The 21,676-nt window shown below is 39.9% G+C and overlaps 3 protein-coding genes and 2 long non-coding RNA genes across 6 annotated transcripts; 2 read left to right on the forward strand and 3 right to left on the reverse strand.

Moving 5' to 3' along the window:
- Nucleotides 1-1,968: 1,968 nt before the first annotated feature.
- Nucleotides 1,969-3,282, reverse strand: LOC130696974 (uncharacterized). Its single transcript, XR_009002772.2, has 3 exons — nucleotides 3,137-3,282; nucleotides 2,728-3,074; nucleotides 1,969-2,656 (listed from the first exon to the last, which is right to left on the reverse strand). It is a non-coding gene; the product is annotated as an uncharacterized LOC130696974 (long non-coding RNA).
- Nucleotides 3,283-4,384: 1,102 nt separating this feature from the next.
- LOC130696447 (transmembrane protein 245-like) lies at nucleotides 4,385-7,898 on the reverse strand. Of its 2 annotated transcripts, none has more exons than XM_057519519.2 (9): nucleotides 6,548-7,898; nucleotides 6,354-6,482; nucleotides 6,111-6,281; nucleotides 5,887-6,049; nucleotides 5,777-5,815; nucleotides 5,538-5,722; nucleotides 5,379-5,479; nucleotides 5,166-5,296; nucleotides 4,385-5,089 (listed from the first exon to the last, which is right to left on the reverse strand). In XM_057519519.2, the coding sequence occupies exons 1-9, from the start codon at nucleotides 7,694-7,696 to the stop codon at nucleotides 4,695-4,697; spliced, it is 2,463 nt and encodes an 820-aa protein (XP_057375502.1). In that variant the 5' UTR covers nucleotides 7,697-7,898; the 3' UTR covers nucleotides 4,385-4,694. The 2 variants fall into 2 exon arrangements, 1 of the variants encoding a protein (XP_057375502.1); XR_009420975.1 differs by having other exon boundaries at nucleotides 4,950-5,089; nucleotides 5,166-5,291.
- Nucleotides 7,899-9,282: 1,384 nt separating this feature from the next.
- LOC130696213 (sarcoplasmic calcium-binding protein, alpha chain-like) lies at nucleotides 9,283-10,545 on the forward strand. The gene is made up of 5 exons (XM_057519296.2): nucleotides 9,283-9,475; nucleotides 9,566-9,688; nucleotides 9,802-9,925; nucleotides 10,006-10,112; nucleotides 10,191-10,545. The coding sequence occupies exons 1-5, from the start codon at nucleotides 9,374-9,376 to the stop codon at nucleotides 10,347-10,349; spliced, it is 615 nt and encodes a 204-aa protein (XP_057375279.1). The 5' UTR covers nucleotides 9,283-9,373; the 3' UTR covers nucleotides 10,350-10,545.
- On the reverse strand, nucleotides 10,146-16,123 carry LOC130696214 (uncharacterized). Its single transcript, XR_009002583.2, has 6 exons — nucleotides 16,042-16,123; nucleotides 15,717-15,797; nucleotides 12,477-12,743; nucleotides 11,241-11,423; nucleotides 11,010-11,157; nucleotides 10,146-10,916 (listed from the first exon to the last, which is right to left on the reverse strand). It is a non-coding gene; the product is annotated as an uncharacterized LOC130696214 (long non-coding RNA).
- LOC130696210 (acetylcholine receptor subunit alpha-like) lies at nucleotides 13,161-21,285 on the forward strand. Its single transcript, XM_057519294.2, has 11 exons — nucleotides 13,161-13,378; nucleotides 13,485-13,630; nucleotides 18,145-18,189; nucleotides 18,258-18,367; nucleotides 18,431-18,611; nucleotides 18,676-18,960; nucleotides 19,035-19,171; nucleotides 19,268-19,408; nucleotides 19,531-19,713; nucleotides 19,823-20,174; nucleotides 20,433-21,285. Exons 1-11 carry the CDS (start codon nucleotides 13,288-13,290, stop codon nucleotides 20,640-20,642), a joined length of 1,881 nt encoding a protein of 626 aa, XP_057375277.1. The 5' UTR covers nucleotides 13,161-13,287; the 3' UTR covers nucleotides 20,643-21,285.
- Nucleotides 21,286-21,676: the final 391 nt, after the last annotated feature.

The following is a 21,676-nucleotide window of genomic DNA, read 5'->3' on the forward strand; positions in this document are numbered from 1 at the left end:
GAAGCCTCAAATAATTCTGCTTCTCTGTCTAAAGAACAACTTGTCCTTTACGTTCAGAGTGTTGGGGAAACTGGGTACTTAAATGGCCCTAAAGATGTTTTAATTTTGCTGCCATTGCAGAGATGAACATCATACATGGACTCTTTAGGTATGAAAGGATTTTTCTTCAAATAATTTTGAATTTATGACGAAGAATTTCTCCTCCTTTTTGCCAACCAGGTCTAATCTACCAAAAAATATTTTATCCAATAGGAAAGGATTTTCATGTACTGGGAACACAACTATCAACAATGCAACATTCTACAGGTGCTAGTTTATCATTCAAGAGCCTTATACAATGATGTTCATCTGCAATTTGTATGTCCTTTCCCAAGCTTCCACCAGAAGTTGAATCTATGAGTCATGTAAGTTACATGATCAACAATTGATATGTTTAACGGTGTTGTTTTTCTTTTCTCAATATAGGTTAATAGTAACATTGGATCTGAAAAGATTCTTGGTTGGGGCAAGACACTGAATAAATTGTATTGATTGGATGGATGACATGACATTTCTATACTTAATTCGGATTCCCCAGACGGTATTTGATATTTAAAAAATTGAAGTGCATATCTGGGCTCCCTTCTTTTCTGAAGCCCCGTTTCCCCTTGACTCATAATAAGCCCGTAGGGGGTCATGCCCCTACTGTACGGTATATATAAAAACAACATATACCGAGGTTTGGAGGGCTCTGGCCGGAAAGGGGACGTGGGGTGCCGCTTCGTCCGATGATGTGTTCACGGAGGGTGACGTGGCTGCCCACAAATCCGAACTAAAGGTTAATCGCTCCTGTAAAAATGTTCCAAATCTTCAGCTCTTCTTCCGGCTTCTCTTAGCCAATCACCGGGTAATCTCCCCGGTGGGTCAACAAGGCAGTGTCTCCCCCTGCCTGGGTTGACGGCAACTTTTGAAAGGGCTATTGTGCCTTTTTAAAGTTGCAAAAATAATTGTAATGTGCAGAGAATTGTCAATAAATTTTTTTTTATAAAATATGTTTTGCAAAATTTATTTCTTTCATTGTCTGTGTTCACACATTACATTTATCAACTTTTTTTTTTATTTAGCTTGCTTAATTCTCCTTTATTGTTTATGCCACGTTTAATGGTAAGCATTGTTTCCATTGGTTTATCGTTTATCTGTAAGCATTCAATTATTATCCAGGGATCGAACACTGGATGTTCGGCATTCCGCGCCGATGCTCTACCAATGAGCCATGAATCATATGATGTCTTGTTGGCTTTTTTCTAGTGACTTGCGGACTTGCATTTTCATTTTGAATAAAACTGAAATGCAATACTGCAATATTATATTCTCCATTTAGATGTAGATGTTTATACATCTAGTAAGATTTGAACCCAGGGTAACAGTTATCGCAGATGAATGCTCTACCACAGAGCTATGGACCTTATAAAAGCAATAGAAAGATAAACATATAGTTGTGAAAGACTGCATAAACATCCTAGACGATAACATATGATATGCGATAATAAAAAATTTAGATATATCTCGTGGCTCAATGTTAGAGCATAGGCGTTGCACGCTGAATGTCTGGGGATCGATTCCCATGCCAGTAAAACAATATACAAATACAAAATTACTTCAGAAAATATCAAGGTATTACACGTTGATCCTTGTCTAAGTTCAAGAATTCAAAAAGTGTAATAAATAATAATTGAATACTTACAGATAAACGATACTACTGTGGCAAATACAGTAAAGATGAATTGAGCAAGCTAAATAAAAAAAAAAGTTGATAAATGTAATGTGTGAACACAGACAATGAAAGAAATAAATTTTGCAAAAAATATTTTATAAAAAAAAATTTATTGACAATTCTCTGCTCATTACAATTATTTTTGCAACTTTAAAAAGGCACAATAGCCCTTTCAAAAGTTGCCGTCAACCCAGGCAGGGGGAGACACTGCCTTGTTGACCCACCGGGGAGATTACCCGGTGATTGGCTAAGAGAAGCCGGAAGAAGAGCTGAAGATTTGGAACATTTTTACAGGAGCGATTAACCTTTAGTTCGGATTTGTGGGCAGCCACGTCACCCTCCGTGAACACATCATCGGACGAAGCGGCACCCCACGTCCCCTTTCCGGCCAGAGCCCTCCAAACCTCGGTATATGTTGTTTTTATATATACCGTACAGTAGGGGCATGACCCCCTACGGGCTTATTATGAGTCAAGGGGAAACGGGGCTTCAGAAAAGAAGGGAGCCCAGATATGCACTTCAATTTTTTAAATATCAAATACCGTCTGGGGAATCCGAATTAAGTACAGAAATGTCATGTCATCCATCCAATCAATACAATTTATTCAGTGTCTTGCCCCAACCAAGAATCTTTTCAGATCCAATGTTACTATTAACCTATATTGAGAAAAGAAAAACAACACCGTTAAACATATCAATTGTTGATCATGTAACTTACATGACTCATAGATTCAACTTCTGGTGGAAGCTTGGGAAAGGACATACAAATTGCAGATGAACATCATTGTATAAGGCTCTTGAATGATAAACTAGCACCTGTAGAATGTTGCATTGTTGATAGTTGTGTTCCCAGTACATGAAAATCCTTTCCTATTGGATAAAATATTTTTTGGTAGATTAGACCTGGTTGGCAAAAAGGAGGAGAAATTCTTCGTCATAAATTCAAAATTATTTGAAGAAAAATCCTTTCATACCTAAAGAGTCCATGTATGATGTTCATCTCTGCAATGGCAGCAAAATTAAAACATCTTTAGGGCCATTTAAGTACCCAGTTTCCCCAACACTCTGAACGTAAAGGACAAGTTGTTCTTTAGACAGAGAAGCAGAATTATTTGAGGCTTCTAGCTGTGACAGAACTATAAAGGATTGCTGTTGTACTGGATTCATTAACACAAGATGGTACTTCTCATTAGGCAATTTGCATTACTCTATTAATTTACCTCACACCTTAACGGTAATGCACTCTCAGTGTTTTTTCATCTGTAGGCTGACTCTTCCATCCTGTAACACTTCCAGACTTGATTTGATCCCCCGTTAAATTCTGTGAATGCAAAATAATAGCATTAAAAATACTTTTTCGATAGACAAAAAACCGAAAAGTACCTAATCCATGTTTCATGTTGAACTTGTGCCATTTCTGGGTTTCTGTACCACACCCATTTTCGGCCCAAATACGGTCCACAATTGTTCAGTTCCTTCACTGCATGGGCTTATTACTAATGATTCTTTTAGTGCAGCACTAACAGAATTTAAATTTAACACACTGTCAGGTGGTGGACTGAATAACTAAACAATAAATAATTGTTTTTTAAAATTCTATACTTATTTTGAATTCTTATTTGAAAAGTTTAGGTACCTGGCTGTGTTCGCCTAATGCCAACTCATCCTCACATTCAGTTAGGGATGAGTTTTGAAAAACCTCCTTCACTGTTTGGAAACTGTTCCATTCCAATTTGTTCTTTTCCCCTAGCTGAGCTTGTAGACTCAAAATTTGAGCTAAAAAACACGAATGAATAAAAGCAAATAAATAGAATCATTACGTATTAGGCCTACGATCCTTAGCTTTGTTGTTATCTAATATTTTGTGTTGTTCCAATAACTGGGCCTGCAGCTTCATAATTTGATCTAATAAACAATAATTAATAATTGAAAACCAATATAATAATGTTTATACTTACCATTTTTTTGTTTTATTATCTTATCCATTTTTCAATTGTTCCTCCAGCCACGCGTTATTCTCCATCCACGCTACTGATCTATCTGCGAATGGCATCCAATGGACTGAAATTGCCTATGCCAGTAATAACGAGTCTGAGCGGTAGATGACTACGTGTCGGAAAAAAAGAAAAAAGTGTGTTTTTTTTTGTTTTTTTTGACGAAATTTTTTTTTTTTTTTTTCGGGGAAAACGGATTGCCATACGCCTACACATTCGTATCAAGCTTTTCCAGCATGTCTCACCTTTGGCATTCGTTTGCTTTCTGCTGGCATTTGTTTCGGTTACTGTCACCATCTACCGACCGGTAGATGGCGGTAGCAGGGAAACAGAAAAAAAGGCCGATATTTTTTTTTTTTTTGGGTAAAACGGATTGCCATATATATATATAGAGAATTAACTAGAAATCTGACCGTAGATGGCAGCAGTAAAACAGAAAAAAATATATATATATATTTTTTTTTTGGGGGGTGGGGGGAGGTAAAACGGGTTGCCATAAATAATGGTCATCCTCGTAACAAAACCATTTTTCGTTTTTCGAATGGCTCATTCGACCAAGCTTTAAAACCTAGTCGTATAGGGCGCAGAGTACGACTCTGCAGCTAGCAATACCAGTTTACCGGTAGGAGGCTTGGCATTCGTTTTCGTTTGTATTTTTTATTGTTGATTTAAGTCAACTGAAATTGACAAATAACAATATAATTGAAACAAGTAAAAGAAGTTTCTACAAGTTCGATCTGGAGGCGCAATATTATTGTGGAAGAGACAAAATAACAAAAAAAAAATAAGACACCGAATTGTTTATCACGTAAAGGTTTTTTACGATTTAGACCGGGCCATTACATTGTGCAATATTAACTGTAGAACGAGAAATAAAGTTGACGGAAGCAATGACTACCACACTTGGGTGAATATAGTTGTTTCTTTTAAATACTATTTCTTAGGAATTAACCAACGGTGTCGGTTCTTAGTAGACGTCGGTGGAACCACCGAGCGTTACTTTCCGTGACGGATGGTGCTTGAGTTTCAGTTTGAACGAGCGCAGTGTACATGCTAACAGCAACAAGCAGAACACAGAGTAGGAGAGGTCCTATTATTGCTCCCTCGAATCCTAACCAAAAGATGCCGCCTGCTACTGCTAAACCCGTTAGATAAGGATGGCCGCCACCTTTGATTTCGGCGTAGAAAGAAGCGTCCACCAACAAAGTTGGAGCAAATTGGAAAACAATGAGGAGCAGTGCCTCCACTCCGCGACTTTGAGCGAGCCAAAGGTCCAACGCAGCCGGCAGAGCAGCCCAGTAAGTGCCGAGAAAAGGTACAGCTCCCAATAATGCGGCCAAAGCTAAGATCACAGATAGCTTTACATTATTGGTTTTTTTATTGGTTAAGTAGGTATTTACAAGCGAATGGTTAATTACCAACTGGGATAACCACAAAGTTGACGCCAAAGATTGTATGAATAAGCCATGTCCACAAACCGTAAAAAGCGGCTAGTTTAAGCGAAGCCATACACACAGTATTGATAGCCTCTTCCATTGCAGTACCTAGTCTATCGTTCGGGAAACGAAAAGAACATTAAAATACAAATAAACTGTATGCGTCATTTAGAATTAACATTTTCTTTTACGTACGTATTTCCTCCTCCTGGACTCAAGAAACTAACCATCTCTATAGGTTTATACTGTGAATCGCTGGCAACCAACAAATAGTAGAGCGCAGTCAGAAATACAACCTACAAAATAAGACTGTAAATTGAAATTAAGCAACAATTTCTTGTCGCCAAACCTTACCCCATTGACGAAAAAATTTAAAATTGCAGTTCCACCACCCATTAGGATTGATAAGATGGCGGTGGTAGACTTGAAAACGAGACTCAAATTACCCTTTAGTACAGTCCATATCGAATCAAGTATCGAAAAGATGGATCCTATGTTCTCTCGACCGTAATTCATTAACACGGTTACATTAAAAAAATCTAACAAAAGAATATCCATTACAAAAGCATAAATATTGTTAGCTACAACTGTACCTTGAGACAAGCGTCGGAGTAACGGTGGCTTTGTGGCATCTATGGTTGTAGAAAAGAATAGAAAATTTTTTTATTAAATAAAAATTAGTTTTTTGCCTTTACTAAAATACTGGAATGAAATTTGTTGTCGTCTGAAGCTGAAAATAATTTCGTAATTGGTTGACTTTCTCCTTGAGTTAGCCATGCTCGCTGTACACGATCTAGTGCTTCGGATATTATTCGTTCGATCTGAGCCGCCCGCGCTGGATCTTTTTCAGTGATACTGTTCACTACCTGAAATAAACACACTTCTTGGGGAATCTAAAAAAATAGATTAAACTTTATCTTACGTTACCAATGTGGTAATTCCTGTTTTTCCATACGAATAAGCGTTGTCGACCACAGACCCAAGGTCGACCATTTGATCGACGCCGTGTGGAAGCCATTGACGAGCCTCTGGATTGTTTAGTGTTTGGTTTGCCAAGCTAGTTCCGAACCGTAATAAATGGACGCTTTCGCCGTATATCTAGATGTTAAATAAAACATTCACAAAATATTCTGTGGAATTACATTCTACTTCCGCTAATTGTAATGGTACCTGTACAGCAGCAAAAACTGATGCAAGAATGGTTAGCACAACCACAAGAAAAATTATGAGCACCGACACAATTGCGTCTAGTTGATGAATGATACGGCCAATGAGAATTCGATCCAAGTATACTATGGCCTATAAAATAATAATAATAACAATCAGTATTAGGCAGCAGGAATAGGAACTACAGCGTAATTCACCTTGTAGATGCGTTGTAGTGGCATGGGGAAAAGTTGATCTCTGTGCTCCGTGAAATACCGTGAGATGCAATCAGTTATTCTCGATCTGTGAAAATCCAAAAAGCTCCAGATGTTGAAGTATGAGCCCCAAGCTTTCACGATGAAGTATACGAGGGGTAAAGGAACGAAATGCAACATCCACATGTGCCTCCAGAGTTGGACGGCAAGACATGCCCATAGAGCTCGAGTTATGTAACGGTTACTAGAAGATGGTTTCAATATTTTATCTTCCGGAGCTGTTGGAGTAGTGAGGGAAGAGAGGGCAGAAGCAACTATATGACTTTTCATCAAGCGAGTCAAACTGCTTTGAAATTTTGGAGTGCTGACGTTGAGGGCAATATCGTCATTTTCGTGAGGCTTGTTAGAGTTTTTGTTGCTGGTGCTAGGACTTTCATCAAGGAGCCAACCCCATTGAATTGCAAAAGAGATAATTATTAAAATTAATAAAGGGACTATTACAAGAACGCTCCATGAGCCAAGTGAGATAACAATAAGGACAAAGAATAGTATCCAACCAAGTATAACAGGCACATCATGTCTCTGATGCCTTGCTACAGTTATAAACATTCCCACTAATCCAAGAAAACTTGCTGCAACAATTGGCTGGAGAAAAATGTCAGCTGAAATTGAAATGTGTTGAACACCAGAAAAATGTTCATATAAATAAACAAAATCAGAAAATGAATAATATTGTTTGACTACATGGACTAATGGGAAACTGATGGTAAGTATGAGTATAGGTTTCAAATTATTTACTAGCGTGGTGCCCATCCATTCCGCACTTTTATTAATGACTTGCAAAGGAACCGACAGGAAACCAAAGACGAGAAGAGTGTTAGCTTCCCTCAGTTCAGAAAGCCAGTTGCTGGTGACAACCACTGATTTCTGTTTTACTGGATGTAAGACGGAACCAACTAAGATTGCCCATAAAAGTGGTTTTACAAAAGGTTCCAAGATGAAGTAAACAGCCATAGCTGCGCCTGCCATCATAATGAACAAGCAAATGGCAGCAACATTATAAAAAGCCTGTTTCATAGCCTCTTCATGGCCTCTTGGAAGCAAACTGATTACACGTTCAACGAACGGCGATCGTAGGTCTGGGGTATTCATTTTCAAAGATCTTTTTCTTGCGTTGAATATTTTAGTTTCAATTATGTGACATTCGCTAGGTTTTACAACAAGGAGCTACTGTGTACACTACAGCGATCAAAAAGCATCAGAGAGCTGAAGTTATTGGTAAAAGCTGAATGTTTCCTTGCAAACTTAATGAAATTCATGGCACTTGATAACTGAAACAGTTCAGAAGGAACGAACGCTTCTCAAACTTGTATTGACACAAAATGCGTCTGTTCTTTCATTTGTTTTTAAAAACAAGACGCTGTTGCCGCGTGTTTATGTATTGATTCGACAAATTCTTTTACCTCTGTTTTTACGCCCAAAAACTTGCGAGTGGATTGTGGAAAGGAAAACATATTTCTAGGACAACTAGAATTCACGATGCAGTCTGAGGGAAAATAAAATAAATTTTTCTCTCAGATGGCAATATGACCGCGGTGCAAGCGTGCAACGATGGAAAAACTACCGCTTCTATTAGGACCAATATTGTAAGGAGGAGAAATAGTCTACGACATGTTATGTTACCGAAATTTTAGAGTTTGTCATAATGCAAACAAACTACTGGGTGGTGTAAAACGGGAAAAAAAACATGCAGTGTATGACTTCTACGAGGTGCCATGTAAGTGACGGGTAGCATTCTATGTTTTCACGTAAGGAAACCTCATAAGCATAATTTACCATAGTGCTAATGATCGAAAAGAGGCAGTGAAAATGCCATAACTCTAAGAACACAATCGATTATTTTGTTCTTCCTCAGTTTTAGGTTACATGCCTTTGTCAAAGTTTTGATCGTCAGCGTAAATCCCCAATTTTAATAATTCCTTCGAATGATTGCTGTTGGCCTACTTACGAATGGATGAGGAAATTAAGCAAAAGTCTTTTGTTTGAATAATATTAAATGACGAAAGTCAAGTGAACGGCATGCATTTCCAGTTGGGGGATAGCACTTAATGCCACTTCATTCCCCTTTCTTTGTGTCGTCTGCTGGCAACAAAGGCCTACAGCAACTATTCACCGAGGAAATAAAACTGTCAGTTGCATCCATTTTGCGGCTGAATTACCCGTCCATCCCACTGCGTTCAATCGACTGAAAGAATCAAACAAATGCATTTCTACCCCACCTTGAGAAGTTATCCTCCACAAAACGAAACAATAAAACCAAAAGCATAGCAATGACTTGTTTGAAAAAATTTAGATTAGCAAGAACAGAACGTCCAAATGAAAATCGCAGAATGCAACGGTTTCTAGCTTTTTACTTGTTAAACCTAAATGAAATTGTAGGCCATCTGTGATGTAATCTAATCATAATTGGTGACATCATAAGCAGCAATAGCCTGAAAATAAAATGTTGTTCAGACTTTTTCCTAGAACGACTTAATAAACCAATTCCTCAGGCAGGGTATGTTGGGTGGCATGCATTTTAATCCCGCGACAGGAAGGGGTGTCGTGGGGAAAAGGAATCCTCATCAGGTTCGTAATCCAATTAAGAAAAAAAAGGAAACACGCGTTTGCGTCAGCCGCTAGATGTTATTTTTTGTTTACCAACGTTGTAGTTGTATAAATACCGTGCTCACACCTGCGTTCACCATTACCGTGTTGGGTTTAGAACGGCCTTTACACTTCAGCCGGACGTTTCTGTATTTGTCCAGTAACTTTTCTCACCTAAGTAATATGGACGATTACACCAAGCGACTAGTGCTTTGCTTCAGCGAGAAACTCGACCAGGCTAAAGTCGGTTACATCGAGTGGGACTCGTTCAAACTTATGGCCATGGTATAGTATACTGGTGGACATTTAGTGTGTAGTTTTGCTGAAGAGAAACAAGTTTGATGTTTGTATACTATCGGTCGCTTTTTCCCACAGAGAGCCACTTTCCAGCAGTGCGGTGGAAGTCACCAAGATGACGTTTACCAGAAATATTTGCAACAGTCCAAGTTGTGGTGGGATTCTTTGGTTCGCGACGTCGGCGCCGACGCCCACGGACGAGTATGAAATGATTGCCAAAACGGCCAACGGCCAACGGCCTTTTTTTTGGTCTACTTCCAAAATAACGTCAAATGATGCATTGTTACAACATTGCAATTCGTATTGAATAACAGGTTCACTACGTCGACATGTCCAACTATGTTCGCCGCATTTCCAAAGACGCCAAAGACTTTGAACAACTGCCGGAATTTATCAAGAATTTGGCCAATCTCGTCTTCCTCATGAACGACAAGAAAGGTTACAAGATCAAACAATACTCTTTGCTTAATTAAGTATCGGCCAGCTTTTAAAACATTTTGTCCTTGATGGACTATTAGCTGACGGTAAATGGGACTTGGAAGAGTACCGGAATGGAGCTGTCGGTTGGTGTCGTTACGTCACTGGCATCAACGATATTGACGCAGCCTACGAAACGTTGCTCACGGTATAACTTTGTGCATTATCTAAAAAAGAAAAATAAAGCGAAAGAATTCTATATTCAACGACAATACTTGACATGCAGGCAAAGGACGTTGATCGAACTATTTCATTCGAGCGTTACAAGGAACTCGTCGTCGAGTTCTTCACGTCGGAGGACAGCAACACTCCAGCCCGTCACATTTTCGGCCCTCTTGAACTAGCCAACATTGATTTGGCTCTAACTACTAGCTCCAAACAGTAAAGATTGCTGTGAGTGACGATATGAGAGGTCGAGCCTGAAAGTGAATAATGATTCCCCGTCTGGAAAAGAAAAAGGAGAAAATGATTATTTTAGTTTTAATTTAATCTTTTCTTTCCATTACCTTATCCTATGTTTCTTTATGTTAGTTTGTTTTCTTTGTGGATATTACAAGACGCAATTGCGCGTTCGCTTCTTCGTTTTTGGATTTTTTACTAAAAGTTTAATTGAAAAGGGATAGATTTATTTATTACAAATTCAATTCTGTTTGTTTTCTTCCCATCTGTTTTTTTTTTTCTAAGCCTCAAAAGAATGTGTTTACTAATTCCTTTTGGGCCAATTCTTCTCGCTTGCAAAATGTCAGACAGCAGTGAGCGATGAAAAACTACTGCAGATTACTGACGAGTGTCCCGTAGATGTTAAACAAGTCGGTTTACGCGGTGACAGAAGATCTAACTTTATCAGGGCGACGGGGACTTTCCCGAGAATTTTCTTCCACAAATTTTAGTTTCTTCTATCCCACAATGCAAAGTCAACTGTCATTTTTATGGTTTTCCTTCTCTGTTTTTCCTAGGGATACAAACAGGACGTCCAACCGCAAAAACTTTTCTTGAAATTGTTCCCAATTTTAGACCATGTTTTACTTCTTGTAAAAGAAAATACCTTGTGATTAAATGGGGAGACCCTACAAAATTCAAAAATTTTTGGGTCGTTTATCGACGCGTTGAGTGACTCAGATGCAAAACCATCAACCATGTCGACTGGGACCTGCCGAACAAACTGTCCTCGACAAGCACTTTAACCATAAAAGCTACAATAAAAAGAAAACGAAATAGGTATTTTTGCGCTGTAAAAACACACCTTGTTTGCACTAAAACGATGCATAATACATACCTGTAGTGCACACTCTTGTGTATAGACCTTTATACGTATCCGCAGGATGGCGTCCACAGCTGGCCACGTCCACCAGCATTTTATGTCATCGTCAATGTTTCTTTAATATAAAGGCCATCGGGTTATTCAGTGACACATGGCACACAAACGTTTTTTTTTTACCGTCTTTTGAACTGGAATAGCCTGCAATATCGGGAATTGAGATAGCAATAAAAAAAAAATAAAAGTAAGATGGGCCATGACCCTATATAGGTCATGGATACAAACGTAAAGAAAAATAAAATTGTCAAAAGGGACGAAAACAAAGGAACTTCAAAAAAAAGAAGACAAGGGTCTAGAAGATGTTAAGTAATCTCTGTCCCAGCTTCTAGGATGTCTGCCTTCGATGCTGGCCGGTATTAAACGAGTATTCCCGTATCCCATCGTACGATCTTGGGTGATCGATAACCCCAACGGCCACCCCCGATTCTTTTTCTGAAATACTTTTCTCATCTTTTTTTTCTCTTTAATGTTCTATTGCTTTCGCAAAGCGAGCCGATGAAAAGAAACAAATAAAAAACATGAGGATCGAACTGTATGAATGCGAATCGCAATATCGCACGCTACTATAAATGTTTCTTTTTTCGTTTCTATCCATTTTATTTTCGATTTCTTTCTTGCCAGCTGCGTCGTTTGAGCACGTTCTCTTGTGAGACGATGATGGCTGCTCGATTTTCCTTTTTCGTCAAGACCTCGTTGATCTTCCTACTCGGCTGTTAACCTTTCTATTCTATTAAAGTGCATAGACACACCTTTAACGGGTAGGGATCGACAACAACAAATGTAATCTTTGATCCTAGGCAGCTGATAGACACCCGTCCAACAGCGTCTTTGCGCTCTTAACGATCCAACATTCTGTTTCGAGTAAGGAGAGCTCGTGCTAACGGCGCTATCTTATGTTCTCTTTTCATTTTTTTTTTGTTGTTGTTATGCTCACGCTTTTTCGTTTTTCACGATGTTTTTCAACAAAATGACAAAAAGAATAGATGCTTGAAAGACTACAGTTGTGCTAGCATAAAACATCTCCTGGAAACGAGCACTGAACGATGCAAAAAAAAAAAAAAAAGGGGGAGATGTTTACCCAACGAAAGCGTAATAGTTTTAGATATGAAAGTATTACCAACATTTTGTCATTGACGGGAAAAAAATAAATTCAGAGGCAAAAGATAAAAGAAAATTTTGTTTTTTTAAACTTACATTCTATAGTAGTTGTTCCTTTTATTCTCTCGCATTTTTTTTTCCCGGAGTTGCTCCCGCCAAGTGCAAATTGCTGTCGACTCCCCCGGATGTCCTTTTAAATTCTTTTTTTTCTCTTGTCGGTTTTTGATTAAGTATTCATGAGTAGTCACGTCTTCTTCGGTGTCTCTTTGTCTTGCCTTTTTGTTTCCTTTTCGTTCCGTCAATGCATCTCGGCCACTACACGTACACGCTGATTTCCCGCTAGATGTGCTTGCAAAGCAGTCACTGCATAATAATCAAGCCAACATTTAAACACGAAATGATACAGGATCAGTTCACATATTATATCGTTCGACATTGTGCGTTAAAGACGGGCGAAGAAGCACAAGAAAAGAAAAAATAATCGTGATAATGACGCAATTAGTCTCGTTGCACGTGTGTACACGCAAGCTATCTATCAAACAAAGAATAGCTCCCTATATACATATAACCACAATACGAATTATAAAGACCCACGGTTTTGCTGCGCTTGTCTGTTGCGGCTGAATCGAAGGGGCGGTCGTCAGGCATCTTTTGTACATGGAAGTCTCGGTGGCTGCGCTCTTCTGACTCGGGATTTCTACACGCTCCCGACGTGTGTGTATGTACCCTCTATGAAACGTCTAGCAAGGAGGGGGGACGGGAAAAAACGCTTTGCGACTGAGTTGGCTTTCAGTCGACGCTGTGCCACCCAACAGAACGGACGCACTCCATTTTTGACGAGGACATTTACGCCCAGCTTCTCCAGCATCTCACGTCTGCGCGCTGTTATTTTTTTTTTTGCGCCGCGATGGTGGCCCGCCACAGGTCATCAAGGAACAGCAGCAGAGGGCGTTGTACTACCGGTGTCACGACCACCATACTTATCCTCACCTGTGGAGGTGCGCATTTTTTTTTTTAAGCAATAAACATTTTTATTTTCAAATGCAATTTAAGTTTGACAATGTCATTGATTGCGTGTTTTTTTCTCTCTCTTTGTTGTGTCAGTGATGGTGACAGTGGCCAATCCGGACGCCAAACGGCTCTACGACGACCTTCTCTCGAATTACAACAAATTGGTCCGGCCAGTGGCCAACGTCAGCGACGCCCTAACGGTCAAAATCAAACTGAAGCTCTCTCAGCTGATCGATGTGGTAACAACCTCTACTTTTTCATCCGTAATTTTGTCGGCCATCCCATTCGTCTGTTAAAGTTGGCTAGCCAACCACGGCGATACTATTTAGAGAGAAAAGAAAACTAGAAGAAGCGCGAAACGACCAAACATAAAACATGTTTTTTTTACAAAAAAAAAAAAAAGGAAGAGACGGTCCATTATCGACCGGGCTGTTTTGGCTTCTATAGATCTCAAGTGTACACATACGGACGACGGTTTTTGTGAGCTCGTTGTAACAACTGTACTATTGTGCAAACACAAAAAAAAAGGAAGTAGCTAGACAGCCTTTTAAGTGGAAAATGGAAAGAGACAATCGCGAATGGCCAAATCCGGTTGTGTCTCTCAAAACTTACACAGCATGAACGAAAATTCTATTTCTTCTGACAGTTGCTCCTACGTAATGCCATGAGCCCTTTAAAATTGAAAAAGAAAATCATGCATCCCGCCTCCTACGCCAAGACGCTCGTAAGCGCGAGAGCTCCAGTAAAAAGGGCGCTAGACGGGCAGGGATTCGAAAGTTTTGTTGTGATTCCCATTATATTAGATTTCCAAATTGGAAGTTTGGCGCTGCTCCGGCAGCATTCGACCATCTTGCAAGACGTTGATATGCAAAAGGGATTTGCTCTGCCGTGTAAAGGATCTAAACGGAGACGAGAAATAATGCGCTTGGGTTCGAGCAAAACTTGATGGTGTTTCACGGACTTTAGATATCAACGCGTCCACAGTAAATGAAATTGAAAAAAAGAAAATATTTTAATGTAATTTCCGACTGCTTAGCCGTATAATGTGAGGATTTTGGCAAGTACGTATAGGAATCTATACAGCAAAAGTTGGATAAGAGGCTTGTGGTTTTATTGCTGTCATATAAATCAATACGATCCTACTGGCATTCATAGTTTCAATAAAAAAAAAATAGAAAAGCTATTACGTGATTTACGATTATCGAAAGTAAAGGGCTGAACATGTTGTCTGAAAGATTAAATGTCTGTGTAAAAAATCAAAAACTGTTGTAAGAGAAGGCGCGAACACGGAGAAAAAGGGATAACAGAAGTAGTTAAGGAAAACGATTCCAAGAAAAAGAGATCAAAGAATTCAATGGAAAAAAAAAGATAATCTTTGATTGTTTCTCTAATCTTCCATTTAGTCTTCTATGTCTTGTTTTCTTCGTGTCCTCAATTACATCGCCGTACTACTTACAGTTGCACAACAGTATCATAAGCTTTTCTATCCCCTCCCTTAAGTTTGTGACTGGACAGCTACGGCCTGAATACTAGATTGATTAAGCTCTCCGCTAGCGAGACGCTTTTATATTACACCATTGTGCGGATTTAGCGAGTTCTTCGTGTATCGAGAGAGCGATGCTAATCTTTGAGAACACCCCGCTCGATTTCTAAAGCATTTCAACACAGCAAACGAAATCTTTTTGTTCCAATCGTTTTCGTTTTTACCCCTATCATCTAAAACCATTTCGCTTCCAGCTCTGTGCCATGGATGCACAAGATTAAGATCTAAACGCGATTCCCTGTTTGAATTACCCCGAGAGAAGAAATCCAATCAGAACGCCAATAGGTGCGGTAACAAACGATGTTGACACACCCGAAATGATGGGTCTCCAATATCTAACGTTAGGACAGTCGATATGTGGGGAGGGGTTCATTCAGCTGCAATAATAAATACAACGTGATGTGCCTAATAATACGCCAAGATAGATCTTTTTGCTAGCTGGCAAAAAAAAAAAAAAAAAAATGAGCAATAAGTACAAACAATCCCGAAAGCAGGAAATGAAAAGAAAAGATGGAAATAAATAAGAATGCGACGGACGAGGCTGTTATCGATTGGTTTTGCTCGTGGGAATCGCGGATATTGCATTAAGACTCTGATATTATTCTTTTCTCTACTGTTGGGGTACGTTCGACATTTGGAAACGAAAGGAATCGTCCTTTACAAAACGCCGTGATGAACAGGCAGAACACCCATTCATTTCAAATCATTTCGCATCGATTGCGGCGAATAGTAAATGAAAAAGATGTTGACAGTGGAAAAAAAAGGACAACTTTTCAACTTACCACTTGGCTGGGTTGATGATTTCTTGTTCCTACGACAATGGTGCTGCTAAATATTCATAGAAGATTCGTTGCACTTCATTGCTAAACAAAAACAAAAATCGATCAATAATAAAGTATACAAACGAGCCCACAGTGGCAAATTAAAAAGCAAGTCTTTTGTTTCCCACCCCCCAAAAAAAAACAATTCCAGATGAAAGAAAACACCCACTAAGAAGACATCAAATTTCAAATGAAAACAAACTATTTCAAGTATACATTTGAATATGAGTGTTGCAGTTAAACTAAACTTTTCTTAGAAGACTCAAGATCTTTGAAACTAGATTACCTGATTAGAATGTTGAACTTGGTCATTTGTAATCACAACTTTACGTGGGACAAGCGTAGGATCGACTGACTTGAACTGAAACTGTCATCATCAGAATTCAAGGCTACGTTGCCTGATTTCTGTGAAATTCAGCTGTACGGAATCTAGCCTCGAGCTCATTACCGATTATCGTTTAAAAGATCATTTGCTACAGTCATATCCACATGAAAAGTTTAGCTCGTTATTTAAAAAAAAAAAAGGAGAACTGTAATGAGAGATCTACTGAATATTAGACGCATTTAATTACATCTTCTCCGGAAAGTGTAATATTCATGTGGAAAGCGACATCGAGCTAAGCATTCACATCGCAATCCAATAATGTTCACATAATTTCCACGTACTGTGCCAAAAATGGCGTGGCGTGTCTTACAGCACGTGCGCAAAATCATGACGTGGGTGGAAACACGGGGAAAAAAAAAGAACTAAAGTGTGATCCAGAAAAGCTCCGGCGGTTGTGTGTGTGCAAACATACAGACATGATTGGCATCAATGAAAAGCTCATCTATATAGTTTGCAAGCTGTTCCGCTGTAGCATTTTTGATTAACAGGTTCTGCATACGAAAACGCGTCATGCCCGAAACGAACCTCTACACTCGCCGTCTGTATCGATCGGTTGTGTTTCGTTCTATTTTCACTCGCTTAACGAGCATCAGTGTTGTACGACTCGGATATTGAAGTGAGTCGATGGCTCCTCATTTCCTTTTTGGCAATCATCAACAACCATCGTCGGAATATCATACGCTATGATTTACGCACTGCAACGTCTATTCTACATTGCTGACGGCCAGGAAAGAAAACATTTTTTTTTTTGCTGCATCCGCCATTTTCATGACTCAAATTTTTTGTTCATCTGCCTTTTTGCTTCCGTCTTTCCTTTTTTTTTTCAAAAATGTTCAACGTTGGCGATCCATATGGTAATGGATTCAAATCCCAAGTTGTGCGCGCCTCTCGCCAATCAAATTCAATGGTTATGATGAAACGAGCTGTGCTAGATTCACATGTATATATGACGGCTTTCCCGACAGACCTCAGGCTCTTTCAAGACTCTATCCACCAGCTTTTTTTTTTAACTCCCGCGGGAGTTTAAAGACCAATCTCTTTGTCTGCTTCTCATTTTTCACGGGGCCCCTCTTTTACAACGCTACACATATAGTTGCGCGTACAATAGCTGGATGCCTGAGTTGCCATAAAAAATCGATTGCCATCATCATCGCTGTTGTTTTGCGTGAGTTCACGATAGGTGCAACGTTAGCAAAATACTGTACTATATGATATGTAGATCACTCCTGTTGTTATTTCTACCGAAAAATAATTCCGGGGAAAGTGTTTCTTTTGCCATACATCCGCGGTTCTTTTTATTGCTTGCTTTTCTATCCCCCCCCCCATCCGCATTGAAAATAGAAGAAGAGAGAGGACAGGAAGCGCTGGCTTTGGGACGTCTGTGGCCTTGCCCCATTGTGATGTTTGTCTTTTGTTTTCCGAGCACTCCTCAGCAGTTGAGAGTGCTACCATCCTTACATGTATTGGTAACAGGGAGAGCTACTGGATGAGTACATATACCGTAAGGGAATTCTCGCTTGCTACCCGTCTTAAAAAGGAGACGAAACACAAACGAGTATTGCCATAGAAGACAATAAGAGAAAAAAAGGGAAATGGAAAAAGCTAAAAATAAACAAAGAAAAATGATGGAGAGCAAAAAAAGAAAGGAAAATCAAGTTTATTGCGGACAGCCGAGTTTTTGGCTCGCATCCAGCAAAAAAAAAAAAGGAAAAACTTTTTATATATTTTTTTTTCATCTGGCCCTTCCTTTCACTCATTCTTTAATAAAGAGCGCCGGCAGAATAACTATATAACAACTGAGCTAACTGCTAGCTGCACACTCCCTTTCATCTTCTCTCTGTCCCTTTCATTTATTCCGGCTAGAGTAAACATATCGGATAAGAACAACGCTGGTCGTTCATACATATGTGCACGAATGTGGATGACAAAAAGAAGGACTTTGTTGACCTTATAGATACCCCTCCCCAGTAATAATAATTTTTTTTTTACACGCAACGCGCGCAGAATTTGAAAAATCAAATTATGACGACAAATCTATGGGTGGAACAGGTACAATATTAAAAAAAAATAAATTATTTGATTGGATGAAACGAATGAAGAAATGTTTTGCATGTTAGTATTGGTACGACTACAAGTTACAATGGAATCCGGCGGATTATGGCGGAGTCGACATGCTCAATATCCCTTCGGAGAACATATGGCGGCCTGATATCGTCCTCTATAACAAGTCATTTTACAGATCGTTTAGAATGATCGGTCATTAAACTTAATCCGCTCGTGATCGGTCAAGCGCTGATGGCAACTTTGAGGTGACGCTCTCGACCAAAGCCACCATGTATCACAGTGGGCTGATCGAGTGGAAGCCGCCAGCCATCTACAAATCCAGCTGCGAGATCGATGTCGAGTACTTCCCCTTCGATGAGCAGACGTGCGTTCTCAAATTCGGTAGCTGGACTTACGACGGATTCCAGGTCCGTCTCTCATCAACCCCCCCCCCGCTTCCAACTCTTAATTAATTGCATCCTTGTTGGCCAGGTGGATCTACGTCATTTGGAAGAGAAATTCGGATCGACCGTCGTCGAGATGGGCGTCGATTTGAGTGAATTCTACATGTCCGTCGAATGGGACATACTAGCCGTACCGGCCACTAGAAACATGAAATTCTACACATGTTGCGACGAACCTTATTTGGACATCACGTTCAACATCACGATGCGCCGTAAAACGTTGTTTTACACGGTCAATCTCATCATTCCGTGCATCGGGATCACTTTCCTCACCGTTCTGGTCTTCTACCTGCCGTCCGATTCCGGCGAAAAGGTATAACCAATCATATTATTAGAAACGTGTGTCGTCTTTGCACACGTGCGTGAGTTTTTACCTTGATGATGTAGGTGAGTTTGGCGATATCGATCCTGCTGTCATTGACCGTGTTCTTCCTCTTGCTGGCCGAGATTATTCCGCCTACCAGCTTAGTGGTGCCCCTCTTGGGCAAGTTTGTCCTCTTCACCATGATCCTCGACACGTTTAGGTGAGTCCCCCCCCCCCCTTTGTTACTCTCTTTCAAAAAACTAAGTGGCAGCGCTGATTTAAAATATCGGTGGCTTTTGTGTGGTATTGACGTCAGTATTTGCGTGACGGTCGTCGTGCTCAACGTGCATTTCCGTTCGCCGCAAACGCACACCATGTCACCGTGGGTCCGTCGAGTCTTTATTCACATCTTGCCCAGGCTCTTGATCATGCGTCGCCCACTCTACGCCAAATTCAGGTGATTCCTAAACCGCCCCTTCCTTATTTTTTTATTCAACCCGTATATTTCCCATTTTATTCTTAAAACGATCGGAATTCTTTTGTACGTTGAAAAAAAAAATCGATAATCGATCAAATCAGCTCGAATCCGAGGATGAATTCGCTCATTTATCGTTCGTGTCACAATGGCGTCATCGAATCGGGAGATTACTGGAACCAGCAAGGTCTCGAACATCAAAGCTGCACGTTTTCATCCATCGAATTGTTTGACTCGACAGCTGACTTGAACACATCGAGGTCTACCAAAGACGAAACCTTTTCCAGGTTAGCTTTTCTAGTAGCCGCAAAAAAAAGAAAGAAACGAAAGGCGTCCATTCAAAAAAAAAAAAAAAAAAAGAAAGAAAGAAATTCACGAAAAAAAATTGTTTGACAGGGATATTACGAGTTCCATGTTCAACGGTCCGTGTCAGCTTCACGGCAGTGCCGGATTCAGTTCTGTGTGCGCTGTCGATGCTGACGACGCTCTCCTCACGCCCACTGGCTCCTCATCGCGCTACGTCAATTCGGGCGTCGTCACCGGAATCACTACCACCACTGCCGCGGCTGCTACGCACGCCGGATTGAGACCCCGATCCGGACCGCCCCCACTGTCCGATCTACCGCAGCCGTGCTCGGCCGACCGTTGTCTGATGAGTCCGGGACTGACTTGCCCGGACGTCTACATGGCACTGGAAGGGGTCCAGTTTCTGGCTGAACACACGCGTCGAGAACAATATACCATCAGGGTAATAAATCAAAACATAAATATTCTAATTTCTTATTGGGCTTGGGTTCTACCTAAAAATCGATTGTTTTGCTTTCATCTTAAAGATTTTGTGGGTGGCGGTATAAATAGCTCGTTATTTCTACGTCTAGTTTCGTTTTTCATTGACTGGGAACTTCTGAGCTTGATCGGTTTATTCATTCTATTTTTTTTTCTTCTTCTTTTCTTTGTGATTTATTTTTCATTGGCTCGGCCTCTATTATGCTGTCGGATGCATCAGGTCCGAGAGGATTGGAAGTACGTGGCCATGGTCCTGGATCGACTCTTCTTGTGGATCTTCACAACGGCCGTCCTGCTGGGCACGGCGGCCATTATCCTGCAAGCGCCCACTTTGTATGACGATCGCATTCCGATCGATATCAGGCTGTCGGAAATTGCTGCCGGAGCATTGGGTAAAGCTGCCGCCGCCGCTACTCCGCCTACCATTTGATTCGCATTTTCCTTCTTTTAAGTTTTCCCCTCTCACTCTCCCGACCACACCCTTGTAAATAAATTCCTTTGGTCTGCTCTCTGCCTCATACATAACACAAACTAATGTCCTGAGCCTGTTCATTGAAATTTCAATCATCACAGAGACCAAACATGCCCACCTAATTACACCGTCCCTTCTTCGTTCCTTCAATATACACCAGGATTTTAATAACAATGTACATATAGAAAAAACGAATTCACGTGGCTATCGAAATGGAGTTCATTTCTATGTGTGAATCTCCCGTAGAAAAAAAAAGAAGAAAGGATCGTGTCCATTATGCATACATCCTGCGCGCAGAAAAATAGGAAAATTTCGAAAAAGGGATAAAGCAGATGCAACGTTCTCACGGTATGTGTGTGTGTGTATGTATGTAACAAAGAAAATTGCATTCTCTCGCCATGTTCAACAATAACAACACAGAAAAATTCTCCAAACAGCAAAAAAACGAAAAAAAAAAAAAAAAAGGCTGCGCCGCATTTGGTATATATATATACATATATAAATAACTGTGTACATAGAACTTGTTTTCTTGTTTTCTCCCTAATACATTCGTTTCATTTCGCATCGTCAACCATCAAAATAAAGCAGATTTCGGAATAAACATCCCATTTTTGTTTTATTTTGTCCCTACACATTTTTTTCCCCAACATTTTATTCAAATAATTATATTTGAGTTCCAAACGATAAATAGTTAGAAGGATAGCAGGCTCCTTTTTAGAACGATATTATCAACTGCCATTGTTTTAATGTGCCATTTTGTGTTCGTCTTTTGGCGGAATTCCCTTTTTAAAAATTCAAAATGCATTTCTACTATTTTGCCTACACAATTTTCAATATCATCTCTTCCGTGGGCTTTACAGAATAATAAATACTGTAGTCTGGGTCGTTCATTTGCATAGGAGCTATACATAACCAATCCCTTTCTTTCCCCCGCCGAAAAGATATAAATAAAAAAAAAACAGGGGAAATCCAATGGTGATGGAAGAGGGGAC

The sequence above is a fragment of the Daphnia carinata genome, chromosome 5 (genome assembly GCF_022539665.2).
Source record: "Daphnia carinata strain CSIRO-1 chromosome 5, CSIRO_AGI_Dcar_HiC_V3, whole genome shotgun sequence".
Taxonomy (NCBI): domain Eukaryota; kingdom Metazoa; phylum Arthropoda; class Branchiopoda; order Diplostraca; family Daphniidae; genus Daphnia; species Daphnia carinata.

Excerpts from the sequence above, each read along its gene's own strand:
- LOC130696213 (XM_057519296.2), top strand. The coding sequence starts at position 9,374 with ATGGACGATTACACCAAGCGACTAGTGCTTTGCTTCAGCGAGAAACTC. Across the intron at positions 9,689-9,801 it reads GCGCCGACGCCCACGGACGA|GTTCACTACGTCGACATGTC; the intron begins GTATGAAATGAT and ends ATTGAATAACAG. Across the intron at positions 10,113-10,190 it reads CCTACGAAACGTTGCTCACG|GCAAAGGACGTTGATCGAAC; the intron begins GTATAACTTTGT and ends CTTGACATGCAG.
- LOC130696447 (XM_057519519.2), bottom strand. The coding sequence starts at position 7,696 with ATGAATACCCCAGACCTACGATCGCCGTTCGTTGAACGTGTAATCAGT. Across the intron at positions 5,816-5,886 it reads CGACAACAAATTTCATTCCA|ATGCCACAAAGCCACCGTTA; the intron begins GTATTTTAGTAA and ends CTACAACCATAG. Across the intron at positions 5,297-5,378 it reads AGTCCAGGAGGAGGAAATAC|ACTAGGTACTGCAATGGAAG; the intron begins GTACGTAAAAGA and ends CCCGAACGATAG.
- LOC130696210 (XM_057519294.2), top strand. The coding sequence starts at position 13,288 with ATGGTGGCCCGCCACAGGTCATCAAGGAACAGCAGCAGAGGGCGTTGT. Across the intron at positions 18,190-18,257 it reads CAAATCTATGGGTGGAACAG|TATTGGTACGACTACAAGTT; the intron begins GTACAATATTAA and ends TTTGCATGTTAG. Across the intron at positions 20,175-20,432 it reads GAGAACAATATACCATCAGG|GTCCGAGAGGATTGGAAGTA; the intron begins GTAATAAATCAA and ends CGGATGCATCAG.